This window comes from Aquarana catesbeiana, linkage group LG11, assembly GCF_042186555.1.
Source record: "Aquarana catesbeiana isolate 2022-GZ linkage group LG11, ASM4218655v1, whole genome shotgun sequence".
Taxonomy (NCBI): Eukaryota; Metazoa; Chordata; class Amphibia; order Anura; family Ranidae; genus Aquarana; species Aquarana catesbeiana.
The window spans coordinates 202,446,793-202,468,644 of NC_133334.1; the positions used below are offsets into that span (position 1 = coordinate 202,446,793).

The 21,852-nt window shown below is 41.6% G+C and overlaps 1 protein-coding gene across 4 annotated transcripts in view; it reads right to left on the minus strand.

The window, feature by feature from the left end:
* Positions 1–21,852, minus strand: part of PC (pyruvate carboxylase) — a 989,411-nt gene that overhangs the window by 71,006 nt on the left and 896,553 nt on the right. For all 4 annotated transcript variants that reach the window (XM_073605170.1, XM_073605168.1, XM_073605171.1 and 1 more), the window contains 2 exons: positions 20,690–20,930; positions 12,185–12,434 (listed from right to left, as the gene is read on the minus strand). In XM_073605170.1, coding sequence (XP_073461271.1) covers positions 12,185–12,434; positions 20,690–20,930 — 491 coding nt within the window. The remainder of the gene's footprint in view (positions 1–12,184; positions 12,435–20,689; positions 20,931–21,852) is intronic.

Here is a 21,852-nt window from a genome sequence, read left to right on the forward strand (position 1 = left end):
CCTATAGAATTTTATAGGGCACATGCAGCATTTTTGGCACCCATCCTGGCCCAATTATACACCCTCTGCCTATCCAAGGGTGATCTGCCCCTTTCAATGCACCAGGCCTATCTTACTTTGATCCATAAGGACCTTAAGGACCCAGAGCTATGTGCCTCATATAGGCCAATAGCCCTATTGAATAATGACCTGAAAATCTTAACCAAACTGCTGGCTACCCGTCTATATCCATTATTACCTTCGGTTATTGACTCTGATCAAACAGGATTTATGCCTAAAAGGTCAACCGACGTTAATCTTAGGAGACTCTTTACCAATATTCATGCCCAACACAATAACTCCGGTACCAGAGCTATTGCCCTACTAGATATAGAAAAGGCATTCGACACTGTGGAGTGGCCCTTTTTGTGGGAGACTCTACGTCGAATGGGTTTTCCACTACGGTTTATATCATGGTTGCAGGTGATCTATAGGTGTCCCATCTCATCGATTCGTTTGGGCTCCAGACTCTCAACTCCATTTCAACTGTTTCGGGGAACTAGACAGGGCTGCCCTCTTTCTCCGGCTCTATTTGCTCTAGCTATAGAGCCAGTTGCAGAGGCTCTCCGTACATCGCCTCATATTAAGGGGCTTAGGATAGGCATGCTGGAGGAGAGAGTAGCCCTGTATGCTGACGACATGGTTTTATTTTTGGGGGACGCGGGTCCATCACTTCAGGGTGCTCTGTCACTCCTCAACACTTTCTCCATGGTAACGGGCCTCCGGGTAAACTGGCCAAAATCTACTCTATTTCCAATAGATCAAGCAGCCAAATTGACATCCTCTCCAGATAGCCCATTAAAGTGGGTTGACTCCTTTAAATATCTTGGGGTTTGTGTCTCTGCACAAGCCTCAGATTTTCTTAAATTAAACTTGGATCCGGTAGTGGGGGATATGAAAGCTAAACTCAAGGCATGGAATAATCTCCCCCTATCGGTATGGGGAAGGGTCAACTTGCTTAAAATGAAGGTCATCCCCAAATTCATATATTTATTCCGCCATTCCCCGCAGTGGATTCCTAAATCCTTCTTTACTAAACTAAACCAACGCTTTTCAGAGTTTCTCTGGGGCTCCTTACCACCGAGATATAAGTTAACTACATTAATGAGGCCACTATCGCAGGGTGGTATGGCCTTTCCAGATTGCTATAAGTACTTTTTGGCGACACAGCTGGTGACAGTGGTCTGGTGGCTAAATCCTGATAAAACCAATGTGGCCTCCGCTTTGGAGGCCACTGTGGCAGGCTCCTGGGAATCTCTTCAATACCTAATTTACAGAGGCCCATGTGCCCCACACTTATTAACTCCGTCTATGCTTACTACTTTACGGGCCTGGAAAATGGGCTTGGCTATTGAAAAACACAGCCAGATGGGAATTTCCCCTAATACACCCCTATGGCTAAACCCCAATTTACCACATTTTTACAAATCTATTGACCCCCAGATATGGACTAGATATGGTATAAAATTAATCTCACAAGTGGTGTCTTGCACCTCACTGCTTTCTTTTTGTCAGCTTTCCTCCCAGTATAATCTTCCGCAGCACTATCAGTTCCGTTATCTTCAACTTTCGCATGCTTTCGAAGCCCAATTCCCACGTTCGTCCTGTATATTAATACAGTCTAAACTGGAGACTACTCTTAGATCCGGTTGTACAAAAAAACCTATATCTCACATATATCAGCATTTAATCTATGAGTCCTTGCCTCCGTTGGACGGCCTTTTGTCCCGTTGGCAGCGTGACATTCCAGCTTTGAGTGGCGAAGATTGGGATGGTGTTTGGGACTTCCCTTTTAGTTCGCTAGTCTCTATACGTGACAAGTTAGTCCAATTTAAAATAGTCCACCGGGCGTATTTCACTCCCCACAGACTTCATTTGATAAATCCTGCCCACTCCCCTAAGTGTTGGAGATGTAGCTACACCCCCGGAGATTTTTCCCATATCTTTTGGCATTGTCCAAAGATACAACAATTCTGGGGGGAGGTACTAGGCCTAATCAATAAAATTGCATCCACTAATCTACCACTGTCTATGGAGATTTGTATGTTGGGCCTTATAAAAAAATTAGTTCCTGCTGTAGCTAAACGCACGATGATTGGCTTGCTTCTATTTTACGCTAGGAAAACCATAACATTTCAATGGAAGAAGCCCTATCCCCCCACAAATGTCCAGTGGAAACGTTTGGTTAACGATAATCTTCCACTATATAAAGATACCTATCTTAATAGAGGCTGCCAATTGAAATTTAATAAGGTTTGGAGTGGGTGGCTGGAGGAAATGAACATTGCTTACTAATGTTGGACTAGCTTCAGTTACGATACCAAGAATCGACGATTAAATGTAATTCCTAGTTAATAGGTATAGGCCTTTATGGGCAGTGGGGGGGCGGCCCAAAAATTCCAAAAATCCCCTTTTCACTTACATGTTAAAATTGTATTGCATGGATGTATTCCTCTCTTTTTCTTTCCCTTTCATTTTTTTTTTTTTTTTTTTTTTTTTTTTTACCTGATGTACTTGCGATATTACCTGTACAAGCTAGACAACCAATTTGTATATGTCTTTATGTCTTATAAGGAAAATTTGAATAAAAATAAATTTAAAAAAAAAAGAAATGTCATTTTGCTGTCAGACTGTTCTAAACATGGGAAACATGCGCCACTTTACAGGCATACTATAGACACCCCCAGGTACGAAATTTAAAGGAATATTACACTTTTATTGTTTCACTTTAAGCATTATTAAAATCACTGCTCCCGAAAAAACGTCCGTTTTTAAAAATTTTTTTGCATTGATACATGTCCCCTGGGGCAGGACCGGGTCCCCAAACACTTTTTATGACAATAACTTGCATATTAACCTTTAAAATTATCACTTTAGATTTCTCCGATAGACTTTTAAAGGGTGTTCCGCGGCTTTCGAATTTGCCACTAACACCCCAAATTGTTCACTATTCGGCGAACAGCCAATGTTCGACCCAAACATAAAGCCTATCCCTAATAAGCACATACAGAAAATGAGAAGACAAGTGAGGCCTTCAATACATAGTTGCATATATGTCAAATTCACATACAGCCATGTGAAAAAGTAAATAACATATACAGTATAATCGGCATGGTGTATTCATTTCCATAATCTAAATGAATAAAAATGCAGATTTGTAACATGGAAACAGTAAGCACACTGCTTCATTTACCATTTCAAATGCATGAAATTAGAATTAGGAGTTCAAGATTAGGTGCCAAAACGTAGAATCTCCTTCGGGAGTAGCTGATGGAACCTTTCTTATTTAAAGGTGATCTAGGGTCAACTCATACACTTTTCATTTTGTGATGTCAACATTGTAGAAGCAATACAAATGATATAGATATATTTGACAATCCAGTATAAGCTTACTTGAAATATTTTTCCTGTTGTGAGTACTGCCAGTGTGCTGTCCATTTCTTTCTACAACCTCCTGGATTCCATGCATGCTTTGCAGCTTCTCCTTTGCTGATGCCTTCTATTTATAAGAACTACATACCCCATGGTACCTTGCTGTCTGCAAGCAGTAATACCTTTACTAACTCCAACTCCTGAAACTACTCCTCTCAGCAACTCTGTAGTTCAGAAGGCAGGCTCTGTGGAATATGTGAAACAGTAGTGCCTCGTCACAGGGCATAGTGAATACGTCTCACAGAATTCAAAGTAGTAAATGAGTGGGGATCTTTGCAAAGTAAGTTTTTAAACATCAAGATCATTCAGATTAATAGAAGCAGGCTAGAAATAATTGAAATAAAATGTGGAAATTAACATATCCTTTTAAATTATGACCATTGATAAGCTTTAACCTTCAGATTTCCAGGGTCCAGAGTTCATGCCAAGATCAAAAGAGCTCCCTAAGGTCCAAATAAAGAAAGGTGTGGATACCTATGCGTTTGTCAAGCAATTTAAAAAGATCACAATGATTTTAAATCAGTCATTTCACTGTAAGGAAAAATCTACTAGTGGCATAGATTTCAAATTGCTAATTTTTTCATGACTACCCAGCCCAGCAAATTTAGGTCAAGAGCACACGTTTGATGCTAAAAGTCGTTGCCAAAAACCTCAAAATTTCATTGTGGGGTGCTCAGTAGCGGTGAAATGCATGCAACTACAATTATAAAGAGAATGTGCCAATTTAGACTGCGCGAGAGGTGTGTTAAGAAAAAACTTTAGAATATTAGAGCAAGACTACTGTTTGATATTGTTACCAGGCCTTCTGAAACAATGTGCAGAAGGCTGATTAATAAAAAAGAATTTATTTGGTCACAGTAACTGTAGATGTGTGTTACTAACCCCAAAGAGAGGATAAAAAAAAACAAAAAAACTCATAACTGTAAATTGTGGTGGTGGCATGGCTTAACCACTTGCCGACCACCCACCGCAGATGTACTGCGGCAAGGTGGCTAGGCTGCGCAAATCACTGAAGCAGCACAGTGATTCATGCACCAGATTTCGTGGGCGCGTGCTCTGATTGGCAAGCGGGGAGCAGCCAATCAGCGGGTCTGGCGGACTCGATGTCCGCCAGCTGCCCGCGATCGTTCTCTTCTGTCAGGGGATGACACGGAGATCCGTCTTCCTGCTAAGCAGGAAGATGGATCTATGTGTTTCCCTAGTCACACAGTGCCCCATACAGTCAATAATCACAAACAGGGAACACAGTTAACCCCTTGATCGCCCCTGATGTTAACCCTTTCCCTGCCAGTGTACAATGTCAGTGCATATTTTTACCACAGATCACTGTAATAATGTTACTGGTTCCCAAAAAAGTGTCAAAAATGTCAGTTAGATGTCCGATCTCTCCGCTGCAATGTCGCAGTCCCGCTAAAAATCACTGATACTAGTAAATAAAAAATAAAATAGAAAAGAAATGCAATAAATCTATCCCCTATTTTGTAGACGCTATAACTTTTGCGCAAACCAATCAATATACGCTCATTGGAATTTTTTTACAATAAATATGTAGAAAAATACATATTGGCCTAAACTGATGAACAAATTAGTTTTTTTTACATTTTTGTTTTGGATATGTATTATAGCAGAAAGTAAAAAATACTGTTTATTTTTCAAAATTGGCAGTCTTTTTTTGTTCATAGCGCAAAAATAAAAACTGCAGAGGTGATCAAATACCACCAAAAGAAAGCTCTATTTGTGGGAAAAAAGGACGTCAATTTTATTTGGGTACAACGTCACACGACCGCGCAATTGTTAGTTAAAATAACTCAGTGCCGTATAGCAAAAAATGGCCTGGCCATTAAGGGGGTAAATCCTTCTGGGGCTGAAGTGATTAAAAAGAAAAAAAGTGGAGGGTTATAGACTGCCCTAGTCAAGACTTTTAATTTGATTTCCTTTAAATATTTTTGGGTGATTTTGAAACAGACAGTTCACGCAAGGAAACCCACAAACATCTTACAACTAAAGGAATTTTGCAAAATGATGTAGTCAAAAATTTCAGTTAGTCAATTTCAGAGACTGGTGGGCAGTTATGTAAAATGCCTACAAGTCATCATTTCTGCTACATGGGGAAATACTAGCTAATAATGCCAAGAGTTTACTTTACCTTTTCCACAGTATACCATTACATCTAATATTTGTGTTGCATATATTTGTCTTGTGTTTTTTATGTTCAACTATATAACCTATATGTGTAGGCGCTGTTTGAATAAAGATGTATGCCTCTTCAAATACGTTGAAAAGGTCAACAGTGTGTATTAACACATGTCTGTATACGAGGATGAAGCATACACATTGGTAAGTATAGAATGTGTATACTAATTTTACAGAAACTGACATATCAGCACCCAGATTTCTCGCTTACTATAGAAATTGTGAGTGTGTTTTAAAGAAAACACACAGCATGCAGCCCAACTGTGCCCAATGCCAGGCTTTTCATGCAGAATTAGATGCCAGCTGCTAATCACTACTTAAGAGGCAAAACTCCCATGGTACACATAACATTTGCAATTTGTTGCTTTTAAAACCCAGACAGCCTGCCAAAATGACTGCCAGGGAGAGCAGGGGGGGGGGGGGGGGGGGCATTATTACACAGGCAAAATGAAGTGGATTCCCTCCATGAGCAAAGTATAATCCTTTAAAAAAGCCATCACATTTAGAACTATCACATTTAGAACTAGATTTACATGGAAATCATATGATGATATTTTCACACTACCAAGTGTCAAAACTAAATAAACATACACTGAAGTAAACACACCCTTTACAAATCCAATGAAATTATTGTACCTAAAGCAGACAAAACATTTCAGTTTTTTAAGTTTTGGACAGAGTGGGGAAGGTTTAGAACCTCTGCCATGTGCATATTGCTTCCTCTGTGCTCATTTTATTGCTCCCTGAACCCCTTGCAAAAATTGCCCCTCACTTCCTATTTGAAGTGTGTAAAACAGAAGAGATGCTAAGGTAAAAGTGGTTGTAAAGGTTAGTTTTTTTTAAAATAACAAACATGTTATACTTACCCTGCTCTGTGCAAAGTAACAGGAAGTTAATTGCCGCTCCAAACCCAAATCCTCTTAAAGCATACCTTTAAAAAGCAGTTGTAGGAACACTCAGGTGCAGGCTCTGCAATGAATCAGAGAGCAAAAACAAGTCCTGGACGGCCGCACACCAATAAGACACCTTTATTGTAGATAAAATCCAATACAGTCAGTTCGTATTAGCGAAGGCAAATATAAATATTGACGCGTTTCACACCATGTACTGTTGCTTAGTCATAGCCATGACTAAGCACCAATACATGGTGTGAAACACGTCAATATTTATCTCTGCCTTTGCTAATACGTACTGACTGTATTGGATTTTATCTACAATAAAGGTGTCTTATTGGTGTGCGGCCATCCAGGACTTGTTTTGGCTCTCTGTTCTGTGCAAAGGTTTTGCATGGAGCGGCCCCGACAAAGAGCCACTTTCCATAACCGTGCGGGCGCACGCCCGAGTCCTGCTGCTGTGTCCATTGACATAGACAGCAGGACTTGGCCCCGCCCCCAGCTCTCATGTCACTGTATTCGATTGACAGCAGCAGGAGCCAATGGCTCCTGCTGCTATCAATCTATCCAATGAGGACCCGAGACAGCAGCTGGAGATGCTGGACTCCTGCTTGTCGCTGGAGCGATCGGGTTCAGGTAAGAAAAAGGGGGGCTCTGGGGGGGGAAATAGAATGCATTAAGGTGAAAGACCTTGAGACTTTACAACCACTTTAAAGTTATTGGATTGCTTCAGTTTTTTTTTTTTTTTTAAATAACATGTCATACTTACGTCCTATGTGCAAGGGTTTTGCATGGAGTGGTCCTGATCCTCCTTTTCTGGGGTTGATGCTCTTGCTCTTCTGGAATGCCCCCATGGAGAGCCACTTTCCATGAGGGCACTCATGCGTCAATTGACAGACCGCAGGACTCGGCCCCGCCCCCCGTGTCACTGGATTTGATTGACAGCAGTAGGAGCCAATAGTTCCTGCTGCTATCAATCTATCCAACTAAGACCTTAGACAGCGGCTGGAGCTGCTGTGCTCGCCCCCGTCGCTAGAACGATCGGGCTATAGTAAGAAAAAGGGGGAGGGGGGTGCTGTAGCACAAAAGGTTTTTCATCTTAATGCATAGAATGCATTAGGGTGAAAAACTGTGAGGGTTTACAACCCATTAAATTCTCCCACGCAGGCAGTTTGTAAAAATCAGTGGCTTTTACAACTGTCCATAAATATCAGGGGCTGATAATTTGTCATGCTGTGTTGACTTTTGTAGGTGTAAACCAAACAAATTACTTGTTATGTGTATTGTCAGTGTATTCATGTCGCGTTTATACTGTTTAAATATTGATTGTCTTGTGTTTTACTTGAGAAGGGAAGGATTAAAACCGCGGTAAGCATTTTAAACCCTTCATGACGAGGGTAAAACAAATCCTAATAAATGAACACAGTTTTGCATCTTTGACATGTGTTATTAAAACTGTACACATCATCGCAACTACTTAGTGTAACCAGCTTGATTATTCCTTTTTTTTTTCCAGGACAAATTGGGCTTTCATTTGGCAGTAAATGGTAATGAATGTCTCCTGATTTTTTTTTTTTTTGAATCAAGGGTAGACTGGCTCAAAATAGCAAAAAAAAAAAAAAAATATATATATATATATATAACCTACTACCAAGGAACAACCCAACATGCATTAATAAATTCTTCTGCTTCCGAAAATTGTACCCGAGGTAGGGCCCAGAAACAATGGTGCGCATTTTGCTTCTCTCTTTTTTTTAATTTTTTTTTTAAGCCTACCTAAAACACTCTGACTCTAACTGACACCGATACAAATTTAAAAAAATGTTTTAGATTAAACCCTGATCCAGCTATTTCATCTTTATTTTTTTATTTTTTTGCTATTATTTTACACACTTTTGCTTGTTTCTCCTCTGGCAGGGAGAACAAAAAAAAAATCACAGGGCTGGGCCGTACAGTGACTGATCACCGTGATAGCTATCACAGAGATCAGTTGATTGGGAACTGGGCATTTCCAGTTCCCAATTGTTAATATGAGACCTAGGGCTCTCAGCACTTGGAGCATAAACACATGTATGTATATGTGGCCTCATGGAAAAAGACCCACTTCAGGAACGCTGCATATAAGTGTACAGGTGGCGGGAAGTGGTTAATGAAGTCTGAGTTTCCATTGGAGAGATTTCTCCTCATTTCCTGTCTTGATGTATCATGCCAGAGAGAATACAAAAAGTGAAGGAAAATCTTCACAAATGGGAAGCAGAGTGCATTTTTATTTTGAAAGGTTCTAAACCCTTTTCCAACTCAAGTTATCAGGAAAATAACATATTAAATACATTCTAGACACAGATTCATATAAGGAATTTAAATTATTAGGTTCACCTTTTGTAACAGGTTACATTCATAAAGAGGGTGTAACATGTAACATAAAATATAAAATTATGTGCGCTTTCCCTTTAGATATCAAATATATAAAATAAAGTACATTAAATATACATGTGCAAAGTGCAATAATAATAAAAAAAATACCTAAACCAAATTTTATAAATTAAAACAGACTAAATGAATAAACAAATCTAGTGCACTATCCCTTTAACTATCATGCACAGTGCATCAGATATATAAGTGCAATCATAAAGAATTCTTTAAAAACAAAAATGTCATAATAAATGAAAGTTTATAAAAAACAGTCCGTGATCTGTAACAAAGAAAATCCACCGCAGACTATTGTCACCAATGTCAGTGCACCATCACCACAAATATGCACAGCATCAACTTACCAGAGCAAAAGACCTCCAAAACCATGAGGCAAAAAAGCGCTTTTATTAAATAAGGACAATAACCACCTTCTCCCAGGGTACGTAAAAGGAACTGCTCATATCCACTCCGTATGGGAAAACTTCTCAATCCGGCAGCTCCTAGCTGCTCCACTGGGTACAATGGCGGCCAACCATTGTATCTGGTGGAGTGGCAAGAAGCTACGGTATTAAGGAGTTTTCCATATGGAGTGGTTATGAGCAATCCCATGTACCTATCTTGGTAGAAGGTGGTTATTGCCTTTATTGAATAAAGGCGCTTTTGGCCTCATGGTTTTGGAGGCCTTTTGCTCTGGTGAGCAGATGGTCTGCATTTTTGTGGTGATGGTGCACTGAAGTTGGTGACAATAGCCTGTGGTGGATTTATGCACTTTGTTACAGATCAGGGACTGTTTTTTAAGGACTTTCATTTATTATGAAATTTTTGTTTTCTTTTTTTCTTAAGAATTACTTATTATTGTACTTACACTATGTTACCAAAAGTATTGGGACACCGGCATTTACACGCACACGAACTTTAATGGCATCCCAGCATGGTCTATAAAGACATGGATGAGCAAGTTTGGGGTGGAGGAACTTGACTGGCCTGCACAGAGTTCTGACCTCAACCCGACAGAACACCTATGGGAATTAATTAGAGTGGAGACTGCCAGCCAGGTGTTCTCATCCAACATCAGTACCTGACCTCACAAATGCGCTTCTGGAAGAATGGTCAAACATTCCCATAGACATACTCCTAAACTTTGTGGACAGCCTTCCCAGAAGAGTTGAAGCTGTTATAGCTGAAAAGGGTGGGCCAACTCAATATTGAAACCTACGGACTAAAACTGGGATGCCATTAACGTTCATGTGCCCCAATAGTTTTGACAATATAGTATAAGTGCAATAATAAATATTTCTTAAGAAAAAAAAGAAAACAAAAATTTCATAATAAATGAAAGTCTGTAAAAACAGTCCCTGATCTGTAACAAAGTGCATAAATCCACCAGAGGCAATATAGAACCCTACAGACTAAAACTGGGATGCCATTAAAGTTGATGTGTGTGTGTGTGTAAAGGCAGGCGTCCCAATACTTTTGGCAATATTGTGTATATATTTGAGTGGCTGTGCATAATATTTAAAGGGATAGTGACTAGATGTATTTATTCTTTTAGTGGGTGTTTATGAAATTTAGTTTTTAGGTATTATTTATTATTATTGCACATGTATGTTTGATGCACTTTATTTTATAGGTTTGATATTTAAAGGGATAGCGCACCTAATTTGATATTTTAGGCTTTGGGTGTTCAGGCACTATTTAGTGTGCAGAAAGCAAATGCCATCTGTTAAAAAATAAATTTGTGAGGTATAAATTAATCTCAGAGTTTCATATGTAACATGTTACTGTGCTCCAGTCCCTCCAGCCCCCTGATCCCCCACTGTGACAGCAGGCGAGGGATCCTCTCCTCATACCCGCTGTCACAATTTAAAGCTAGCATGGCTGTGCAGGGCTCTGCCCACACAGCCGTGTCATTCATTCACTCAAACAGATCTGTGAATGAATGGACTACAAATACTGTCTTCCGCTGCAGTGGACGGCTTGCAATTCTCAATGAACTGCGAGGGCACTGGTGAGCACTCTCGCAGTTCATAGATTCTTCCTAAAATTCAGTAACACTCTGCCCCTATACAGGCTGCAGTGTAGAAAAAAAGAATTGCACATTTTTTTACCTGCAAAATCAGATTTATTTTTATTTTTTTTACAAAAGATGAACTTATCCTTTAACAATGAATTTATGTTCTGCTGTGAAAAGGTGGAGTTTTCATTTAAAATTAATCTGTTATGTGATAATGACAAAAGGTATGAGGCCAGAGCATGCGTCCAGATTTCTGAGCCCAGTGGATAAGTGATTTGGAAAGATCACACACCCCTAACCAAAGAGGCAACATTTTATTATGATTTTTTTTTTTTTTAGGCATCTTTCTTTATTTTTTTGGTCAATCTACACTAGTGGAAAGTTAGAGGAGTGCATACTATTCCACAATTTCTAGTGCTACCCAAAATTGGACAGAAATGTCTGATCTGACTTATAAGGCCAGTGTCCTTATAATGGAAACAACAAAATACTCTCCTCATAAGAGACTGTCTCAGGAAGACCCTTAGAGAAATATAGATCCCACAATATGAGAAGGTGTAAGATTTCTTTGGCATAAAATTAAATGATGAACAAAACCTCTTCAACTACCTATCTCACAACTAATAAGACTTGTGGGTGAGCAGATAGGGCTTGAATCAGTGTTATAAAAATCTTACCAAAACCCCATTTATGCAAGATGTAGAGCCAAAAGCTTTTTAAGGGGCTATTGCTTGTTTTGGCAAATCCATAACAATTCTACAATTGTTATCTCTTGTTTGACAGCCAGGAATGAATCCAACTTGGTACTTGGGGATTAATTAGAATGCGTAAATTAGGGTTAAGATGAATTGCCGACTAGGATTTTAATTGAGAAAAGAGATACGGTAGGTCAAAAAATTTGACCAAATTGGTATAGTTTGAGTTCAGGAAAGATATTGTTTTTGTTAGCTTTGGAAAGTAAGGGTAAGGATTACTGTTCATCGCACACACACACACACAGGTAGGGATCAGGTAAGGTTTCTTTTGCAATAAAAAGCATTCACAACAGTTTTATTTTGCTGGCCAAAATATTACTTTATAGACTGTGACTAGAAGCACATCTAAAGGCCTAGACCTAGATGCAAAAGCTCAACTAGTTACAAGAAATATAGATAAAAAAATGTATTATCAACACAAAAGTGTTTTAAGCATGAAGAATTACCTGTGTCAAGCGCTGTACCCTTTGTACAAGCCACCATAGCTCCCATACTAGGCTGAGAAGTCATCCCAGACATGGAATCAACGGCCACATCAACAATGTCAGCTCCAGCCTCTGCACAGGCCAGCATAGAGGCCACTCCAGCTCCAGCTGTATCATGGGTATGTACATGGATTGGGATGTCTGGGAACTTGTCCCTGAGAGCTCGTATTAGCAAATCTGAGGCTTTAGGTTTCAACAGTCCCGCCATATCCTAGAAAAGATAAGTATTAGATTATAATTATAAAGTAAAACAATAAATATGTTAAGAATTATCAATCAAATGTAAATCCAACCGTGTAAGAAACTTTCCAAGCACACTGTAGGCTTTATTCATAAAAGCAGCATGAGAGGTTGCTCAAGTTAAAGCAGTATTAAACCCAAAAGCAAGAGGGGTGTGGCCAGGACCGGTATGTGAGAGGAAGCGTGTCTCACATCTCCGCTCCAGCATAGGCAATTGATTATCTCCCAGAAGAGATCCAGTAGTGACAGATGGCTTTCCAGCTGGCTACCGACCCCGTCAACCTCCCGGTCTACCCGCCAACCCTCTGCACCCGCAAAATGGCGATTTCTCGGGTCCTGAAATCCGAGATGGCGCCACCGTGGCCCTGGCACAGCGCACCCTGAGGGGTGCTGAGAAAGCTAAAGAGGGCGGCAGCAAAAAGACACAGAAGAACCAGGGTAAGGAGTACCCGAGGGATATGCTGTACTATACCGAAAAGCTGGGGGGACATCAGGGGGGGCGCAGAGTCTTTACATCTGTCAGCACATGACACACTGGGGCAGTCAGCAGGAGACACAGCATGGCATGGAGAGCCTGAGTTCCCTGCAGAGCTGCTCCCCTCTCTGCCCACAGATCCTGATTCTGAAGAACCCAAGCAGCCGACTCTGGCTGAAATACTCAGAGCAGTGCATGTGTGTACAGCTTCAGTGAATACACTTAAGGAACAGTTTGGGGGCCTAAGAGAGGACGTATCCCTGCTGAGGCAGGATCTTCAAAAGATCCGGGAACACGCGACTGCAGTGGAGCGCAGAATAAGCGACATTGAAGATAAATTGCCGCCAGTGGCTTGGGAAGCCCATGTCGCCCATCAGCCGGCCAAAGACACCAAGAATAGAGCTGATGACATGGAAAATCATCTGAGAAGCAACAATATACGCATAGTGGAGCTGCCGGAGAAAACCGAGGGGAGAGACCCAACCTCCTTTTTTGAAGGGTGGCTTATTGAAATATTTGGAAAGGACGCCTTTTCTTCGTTCTTTACTGTCGAGAGGGCTCATCATACACCAGGTCGCACGCTGCAACCAGGCGCCCTCCGAGGCCTAGTGAAAATGTGATCAGAGAAAGAATTTCTCCTGTGCTCGTGAAGGCGGTTTGGGTATAGAATGGTAGTACTTTCAAAAGATGGAAATTAGAGGATGATCATGCGTGACCCGCTAATGATGCCTAAACTGACCAAGGGTGGTCCGAAGAAGGCCAAGTGGAAAAAAAGAGGTGGAAGGTGCGTGATCTAACGCTTGAATCAAGATGATACAAAAAAGAAAAAAAATGAACAAAAGGTGGACTTTCCTTACAAAGCTTGTAGAGAGCTCTGCGTAGACAGGAACCAGGTGCCTGATCTTGCAAGAGTGTGGCGCACATCAATTCTTCTCCTTCATCTTCTCTGCAGTGGCATAGGGGCCTGCTCATTGCGATCAAGCCATGAGGCAGCATCTTGGGCTGATTCAAAGATGTGCGCCTGTCGGTTAGCAGTGACTCTCAGCTTAGCGGGGTACAGCATGGCATAGGGTAATTGCAGAGACCTCAGATGCCTCTTTACATCTGAAAACTTGTCCCAGCGTCTCTGCACTTCTGCAGAGAAGTCTGGATTAAAGGACACTCTGATGCCATTGAACTGGACATTGGCCCGCTCCCCTTGATGGCCTGGTTTTTTGTTTTTTTTTCTTTTCCCCTTCCCTCACCTACTCTGGACTCTGCTAGCATATTTGGAGGGGAGACAGGATTTGCCGTTGATGATACTGGGAGACTTTAACTGCTGGCTGTGTCCCTCCATGGAGAGGCACCCAGGCTTGGGGGCTCCTGCTGCATCGAGGGGATCACCATTGCTAAGATTGCTTAATGAGGTGGACTGGGTAGATATTTGGAGACATAGGAACCCCTTGGATAAACAGTTTTCCTGTTTCTCCAAGATGCATGGAAAGCTGTGCAGAATTGACCTAGTGATCAGTAACTCGCCCATGCTCCCATCCGTCTTGGATGTTGTATACAAACCCTGCAGTGTGTCGGATCACTCACATATGGTGATTAGTCTAATTGTGTCCCCACTGTCCAGGCTGCCTAGGACACCCTGGAAATTCAACGCCTACTGGCTGAGGCTATTTTAATCTCATGAGGGGATAGAGTGGAGCATGCGTGAGTTTTTTGCTAGCCAGGATTCTGCTGACTCCCCTTTAGTACAATGGGAAGCCTTCAAGGCTTATCTGAGGGGACTCCTTATGAAAGAAATTGTCAAAGTTAAATGTAATTCATCTGTGCTGAGGGAGGAGCTGGAGAAACAGGTGCATGTATTGGATGAGCGGTATGTACAAGACCCTACTGACTTGGCCAGGGTGGCTTGGCAGTCAGCTCAATCTGCATATGAGCTGCTGCTGTCTTCCACGGCAGAGAAAAAGTGGTTCTTTTCGAAACTGGCATTGGATTGCTAATTCCCTGCAGCGTTCCCCTGCTATTGGAGCTATTAGAACAGCAGGGGGCAAACTGGTGCACTCCCCAGATCAAATTTTGCAGAAACTAGTAGGTTTCTATGAAAACCTGTATCTTCCTACCGGTGAGTACACCCTAGAAGATTTAACAGGGTTTTGCATGGCATTCATTTCCCAAAGCTCACAGGTGACCAGAAGAGGGCCCTGGATGCTCCACTCACTTTTGGAGGAGCTGCAGAATTCCCTAACTGTAAGGCCCCTGGTGCGGACAGTCTACCCATGGAAATCTACAAGCAGTATGCAGGAATCCTTTTACCTAAATTACTGATGGTGTTCAATGCAGCTAGGGAGCAATGGGTCTTACCCCCTTCTATGTCCACAGCCAACATTGTCTTGATATTAAAACCTGGGAAGGACCCCGTGGACCCAGGTTCGTATAGACCCATATCCTTGCTACAGAGCGACATTAAACTCCTAGCCAAAATCCTGGCACTTAGATTGAATGGGGTCATTACATCTGTTGAGCACCAAGACCAGGCTGGATTCATGCCCGAAAAGTCCACGGCGGTGAACCTAAGGAGACTCTTTCTGAATATGCAATCTCCAGCAGATAACATAGGACAGAGGGCCCTGCTTTCACTGGACGCTATGAAGGCCTTCAATAGCATTGAGTGGAAGTATCTGTGAGGGATTCTCCATAAGTTCGGATTTGGGGAAACATACATTTCATGGGTCCGCTTACTTTGTTGATGCCCGCAGGCAGCCATTCGGGCATCGGGTAGTATATCTCATACTTTTGCTTTGGGTAGGGGCACAAGACAAGGGTGTCTGTTGTCACCCTTGCTCTTTGCACTAGCCATTGAAACCCTGGCAACTTAAATCAGACTGCCCGGGTATTGCCGACTTCCGTTATGGAGACAGACAGGAAAACGTAATGCTCTACGTGGATGACACAATGATTCTGGTTTAAGACGTCGAAGGTTCCCTTAAGGAAACTATGTCCACCATAACAGAATTTGGTACATATTCAGGGCTCAAGATCAACTGGACAAAGTCCTCCCTAATGCTCAATGAAGCAGGGGGTACACCTTCCAATGCTAGCTCTATACCACTGGCTACCTCCTTCAGGTACTTAGGGGTCCAGGTGACGCCCAGTATCTGTGACTATGGGAGGCAGAATATCTCCCCACTGCTGCAAAAATTCAGGGATCGGATTAAAATATAGAATTCACTCTGGCGGTAGCTGGTAGGGTGAACCTGATCAAAATGATTCTGATGCCCCAACTACTCTATGTGCTGCACAACTCACTGGTAGTGGTCCCCTTTAAGACATTTCAAATAGTGAACTCCCTATTCTGCATGTTAATATGGAAGAACCTCTCCCTAGAATTAAACTTGAATACCTGCAGCGCCCTAAGGATGAGGGGGGTCTAGCCTTGCCAAACCCCTGGCTGTACTATCGACCCGCATAATTACAGCACCTAATAGGAGTGATGAGTTGGGGTACAGGGGGGGCGCCGAAGGCAGCTCCTCAGATCGTGATGCTGCATACAGTAAAAGGAGAGTCTGTTCCAGTGGCACTAGAAGCTCTGGCTTTCGGTAAACCACATAAAATATACCCAACTTATAACCTTATTCAAAAAGTATGGAATAAAACCAGATATCTGCAGGGAGTGACTGGATACACAGACTTTAGCCCGATCTGGTCTAAAGGAACCTACCTTGAAATTTCCAAGTTGCAACAAGTGTCCTTATGGAAGAGGTATGGGGTGCTATACATTAGACATATTTTCCATATTGAAGCTCTGTAGGAGCTGTTTGGTTTGCTGTCTTCCATGCGCTTTTATTATATGCAATTAAGGCATGCCGTGACAGCTCAAAGTAGATCTTCTGAATGGTCTCCTTCTCCGACACCATTGTTTAACTTGGTCAAAAGAGCCTCTACCACCAAGGGATTTTATATCACAATGTTAAAGTATGTTATTGCAGAATTTTCTGAAAAAGCACCCTCTGCGAATGCTGGATAAATGGGAGGGAGATGTAGGTCAGATGGATGGGGACCAATGGGAGGAAGCTCTCCAGGCGGTGCCAATCTGTTCTGAATGTCTTGCAGAGGCTAACGCAACTGTACATAATACTGAGGGTGCACTATACCCTCCATAGAATGTATATTATGGCTCTCAGGCCCACCCCGCTATGCACTAGATGAAAACGAGACTGTGGTGACTTGATCCATCTACTGTGGAGGTGCCAAAAATTACATTCCTATTGGAAGGGAGTGGTGGACACCATAAACAGGATATTTCAGATCTCTATGCCTCTACACAAAACCCTGTTTGCGCAATTTGCTGGAGGAGTTTGAATGGGAAGAGTGTACTAGAGTAGCAGTTATCAGAACCCTATTACTGGCGCGGAAATTAATAATGATATATTGGAAGTCAGAGGACCTTCCTACAATTAAGGAATGGAACACTGCAGTGGGAAATATACTCCGGATGGAGAAAGTCATATACCAACATAGGGGATGCACCCAAAAGTTTGAAAAATTCTGAGGGCCCATAGCTTGATGTACCTGGGCTTGTCCCGGTGGATCTGGTTATGGGTAGGTTACTCTGAATGCCGGTTGTAACTAATCTCAACAACATTGGAATGGGAAACATGGGTTAGAATAATAAGGCTCCAGGAGGGAAAGACTCAGATGAGAGGGATAGTCTTTTATTGCACCATACTAGAAATCCAGTTATGTTCAATTCACAGTGTGATTATGTTTACTATGCTCTGTAATTGACTACTTGTGAAGTCTCGGTCTGTATGTATATGTTTACTTTAATATACTTTTTCTTTGGATAAAAAAAAAACAAAAACAAAAGCAAAGATTTATAATATTGCATCTTACCAATTAGATGTGATGGATGACTAAGGCAAGCCATACGTTATACAATTTTATTTCCTTCAACCTGTAAAAATTGCTCGAAGTTGATGGGGGAAGCCTTCTTGCTGTGTTATTGTATTCTCACAGTGGGAGGTTTCCCAGCCGTCAGAATACAATGATCACTGCCAGCAGCTATAGCTGCCGGGAGTGATCACAGGAAAAAACCCAACAGGCTGCTTGTACTGAAGTCGATTGATGGATCGACCAGTACAACCAGCCTTCCCATAGATGGATCAGCAGGAACTGGCCAAATCTATTTTCATCTGGTAATCGAGATCCAGTTGTTTTTTACAGCACAAACCCTCCAGGAGAATTAACATGGATGACACAAACCACTTTTAAGTTTACTTTTGGAACATGTTACATGTTGAATAGTTGGCGAGGTTGAAAAAAGACAAGTCCAACCTGTGTGTTATTATATGTTAGTATTACATCCTTGCCGCTCTTACAGTAAAGAACCCTCTATGCAGTAAACCTCTTTTCTCCTAATTTTAATGAAGTGCCATGTGTCTTAATTAAACTCCCTTCCGCGGAAAAGTTTTATCCCTATTGTGGGGTCACCAGTATGGTATTTGTAAATTGAAATCATATCCCCTCTCAAGCATCTCTTCTCCAAAGAGAATAAGTTCAGTGCTCGCAACCTTTCTTCATAACCTTTCTTCATAACCAATATCCTCCAGTCCCTTTATTAGCTTTGTTGCCCTTCTCTGTACTCGCTCCATTTCCAGTACATCCTTCCTAAGGACTGGTGCCTAGAACTGGACAGCAAACTGTTTAGCCCATCCTCCAGGTTGTTTATGAACAAATTAAATAGGATTGGTCCCAGCAGAGAACCCTGGGGGACCCCACTTTCCACCCCTGACCATTCTGAGTACTCCCCATTTATCACCACTCTCTGAACTCACCCTTGTAGCCAGTTTTCAATTCATGTACTCATGCCAATGGACCTTACTTTGTACGGTAAACGTTGCTTTTACAAAATCCAGATACATGTCTACGGGCCTTCCTTTATCTAAACAGCAGCTCACCTCCTCATAGAAGGTTAATAGATTGGTTTGGCAAGAATGATTCTTCATGAATCCATGCCGATTACTGCTAATGATACAGGTTACGGTGACGTCTTTAGGGTGGAGGATGTAACGTGTTCCAGTTCCTGCCTCCTCCCCCCCAATAACCCCTCCCTGTGAAAGTGTGTGAGGTATCTTCTCCCCGCACCCGCTGTAATAATTTAAAAACAGCATGGGCATGTGGGGGCTCCACCCACACTACAAGTACCGTCTGCCTTTTCTCAATGAACTGTGAGGGAGAGGGCAAACACTCTAATCCCCATTGTTACAGCCCCCTGACTGCCCACCCACAGTTTTACATTGTGGTCATTTTGAGTTATATGCAGTATATTGTGGTCTTGAAGCTTTGGGGAAATTTTTGGTAGGCTGTTCCACATTTGGCAGGCTGTTCCACTTGCCAGTTGAGTCCATTGAAGTCAATGAGACTGTGGCACAACCATGTGCCACTGCAGATCGCTTTTCAGAGGTGTGTGAGCCTGTCCTCCATGTGAATGAAGCTTAGTGCTGGCCCTATCCTGGAGAAAACCACAGAGGTCAGCTGAAAAAAAAATCTAGATTGATGGCTGCCCTGAAATGATCAGCTGGGGAGGTTTGCAATTTTTATAGACATAATGATTATCACCAGATCAGACCATTCACTACCAGTCTACATTCACTGATACCAGTGTTGGACCTGTTCATGTTTGGACTCCCTGTGCCTACAGAAAAATGGTTCTTCATAGGGTCAATGCTAAAAAAGGATATATAAGGTTTTGTAATTACTAAATGTAAATTATCTAAATAAATAGAATTTTTTGCATTAGATATACTTCAATAGACATTCTTCTGCCAGGTATTCAACTGACAGAAACTACCTGTTAAAATGCCCCAATCACATTATGTCCAAACCAGGTAACACTTCAGTCTTAACAATACCACTAGCAGTATCACTATACCCCAAAAATGTAACACTAATTGAAAAATAATAATTTTCACAGTGCTGCATGGAAGTATACGCAAAACAGAGACATCTATTTGCAACATTGCTGGGAACAGATTTCTCTAGGTAAGTGGACATTGTAGGCAATCTAGGTGACAAAACTATGCAAAACAGTTACATAGTCAGGTTGAAAAAAGACACAAGTCCATCAACCAAAAATCATACAATCTCATATATGTACACAGTCCTATACCCACAGTTGATCCAGAGGATGGCAAAAAAAAAAAAACAGCAATGCATAATTCAATTTGCTCCAGCAGGGGAAAAAATCCTTCCTGATCCAGGCAATAGATATTCCCTGGACCAGTTATAAAGGTTTTTTTCCCCTCAAATAATAAGCATGGTGTATTTACTTGTTCTGTGCTATAGTATGGCACAGAGCATCCCTGGAATTTCTTCTTCTGGAGTCCCCTGTTGGTGCTCTCAGCTCTTCCTCTTCCTCCTTCTTGTGCCCCCATAGCAAGCTGTGTGCAGGCGCACTCAAGAGCCTTGATGTGTGCGTCAACAGACAAACACAGCATGGTTCTGCCAGCCCGGCACTCCATCCTCACAGGATTTGATTGACAGCACCAGAAGCTAATGGCTCCCGCTGCTGCCTCTGTGTCCAGGAACCAGTGCCACATCAGAAATCAACATAGGACACAAGTATATTGGGAGGTGGGGGGCATACAACTATCAGGACTTTTTTTTTTACTGTAATGTAGGGAATGCAGTAAGGTAAAAAATGTCCTGTCTTTAGAACCACTCTGTAAGCATAACGACCCATTTATAGTTTACTACTGTTATACCTTAATGCATAAAATGTGGGTTCCAGCTTTCACAAGCTCTTCAGCCAGATTCACATAGTAGTCCAATGTGTATTTAGTGCGAGTGGGGTCTGCAACATCACCAGTGTAGGAAATAGCAGCCTCTACCACTCCACCAGCTTGGCCTGCTGCCTCCATACCCAAGATCATGTTTGGTAGGTAATTCAAAGAGTCAAATACTCTGAAAATATCCATGCCATTCTCTTTTGCCACTTCACAAAACCTAAGGAAAAAAAAACAAAAAAAAAAAAACAGGCAGCACATTAATCCCATAGCACAGATTCTACTTATTTTAAAGTGTACCTGTCAGGTATTCAATGATCTACTGATCTAATGACACATACAGAAGACTTGAGACGCCTATATATATAGGTTGTATATTGTTACTGCCACATCAATCTAACTATTAAAAAATATCACTACTAAATCTCTAACCTTTACATCCTGTAGATAAAAGTAAAGACAATGGTGGAATTAATAAAGAATGGCACAAGCATATTCAACCTTGAAACCTAAACTTACATGGGTAGTACAGAGATGGCTGAAAAAGATCTGTTCTGTTAATGTGATGCACACCACTCATTCAAGTTTAATTCCCCCATTATCTTTATTGGCTGTTTGTATGAAAAGAATAGCTAATATGACCAAGTCCACGTAAAAATACACAACTAAAAATACAAATTTTGCTGATGCTGGGAAATTCTTGCTTTCATAATCTGCACGCACAGCTGCACAAATAGCATACATTTATAATTTGAATGACTATCGACTTAGTATATTTGTTATTGTTTAAAAAAAAGGGATTTTAGAAAATGAGGTGGTAATTGTTCACCTCCTTGCAAAAATGTTAGCTGCTTGGCTGTTATATACTGACCCTATGGCTTTGATACTTTCTTAGTCACTGACCCAGAACTAGTGTGCGGATCAAGAGAGTAATGCCCTGTACACACAGTCGGACATTGATTGGACATTCCAACAACAAAATCCATGGATTTTTTCCAACTAATGTTGGCTCAAACGTGTCTTGCATACACACGGTCACACAAAGTTGTCGGAAAATTCGATCGTTCTGAACGCGGTGATGTAAAACACGTACGTCGGGACTATAAACGGGGCAGTAGCCAATAGCTTTCATCTCTTAATTT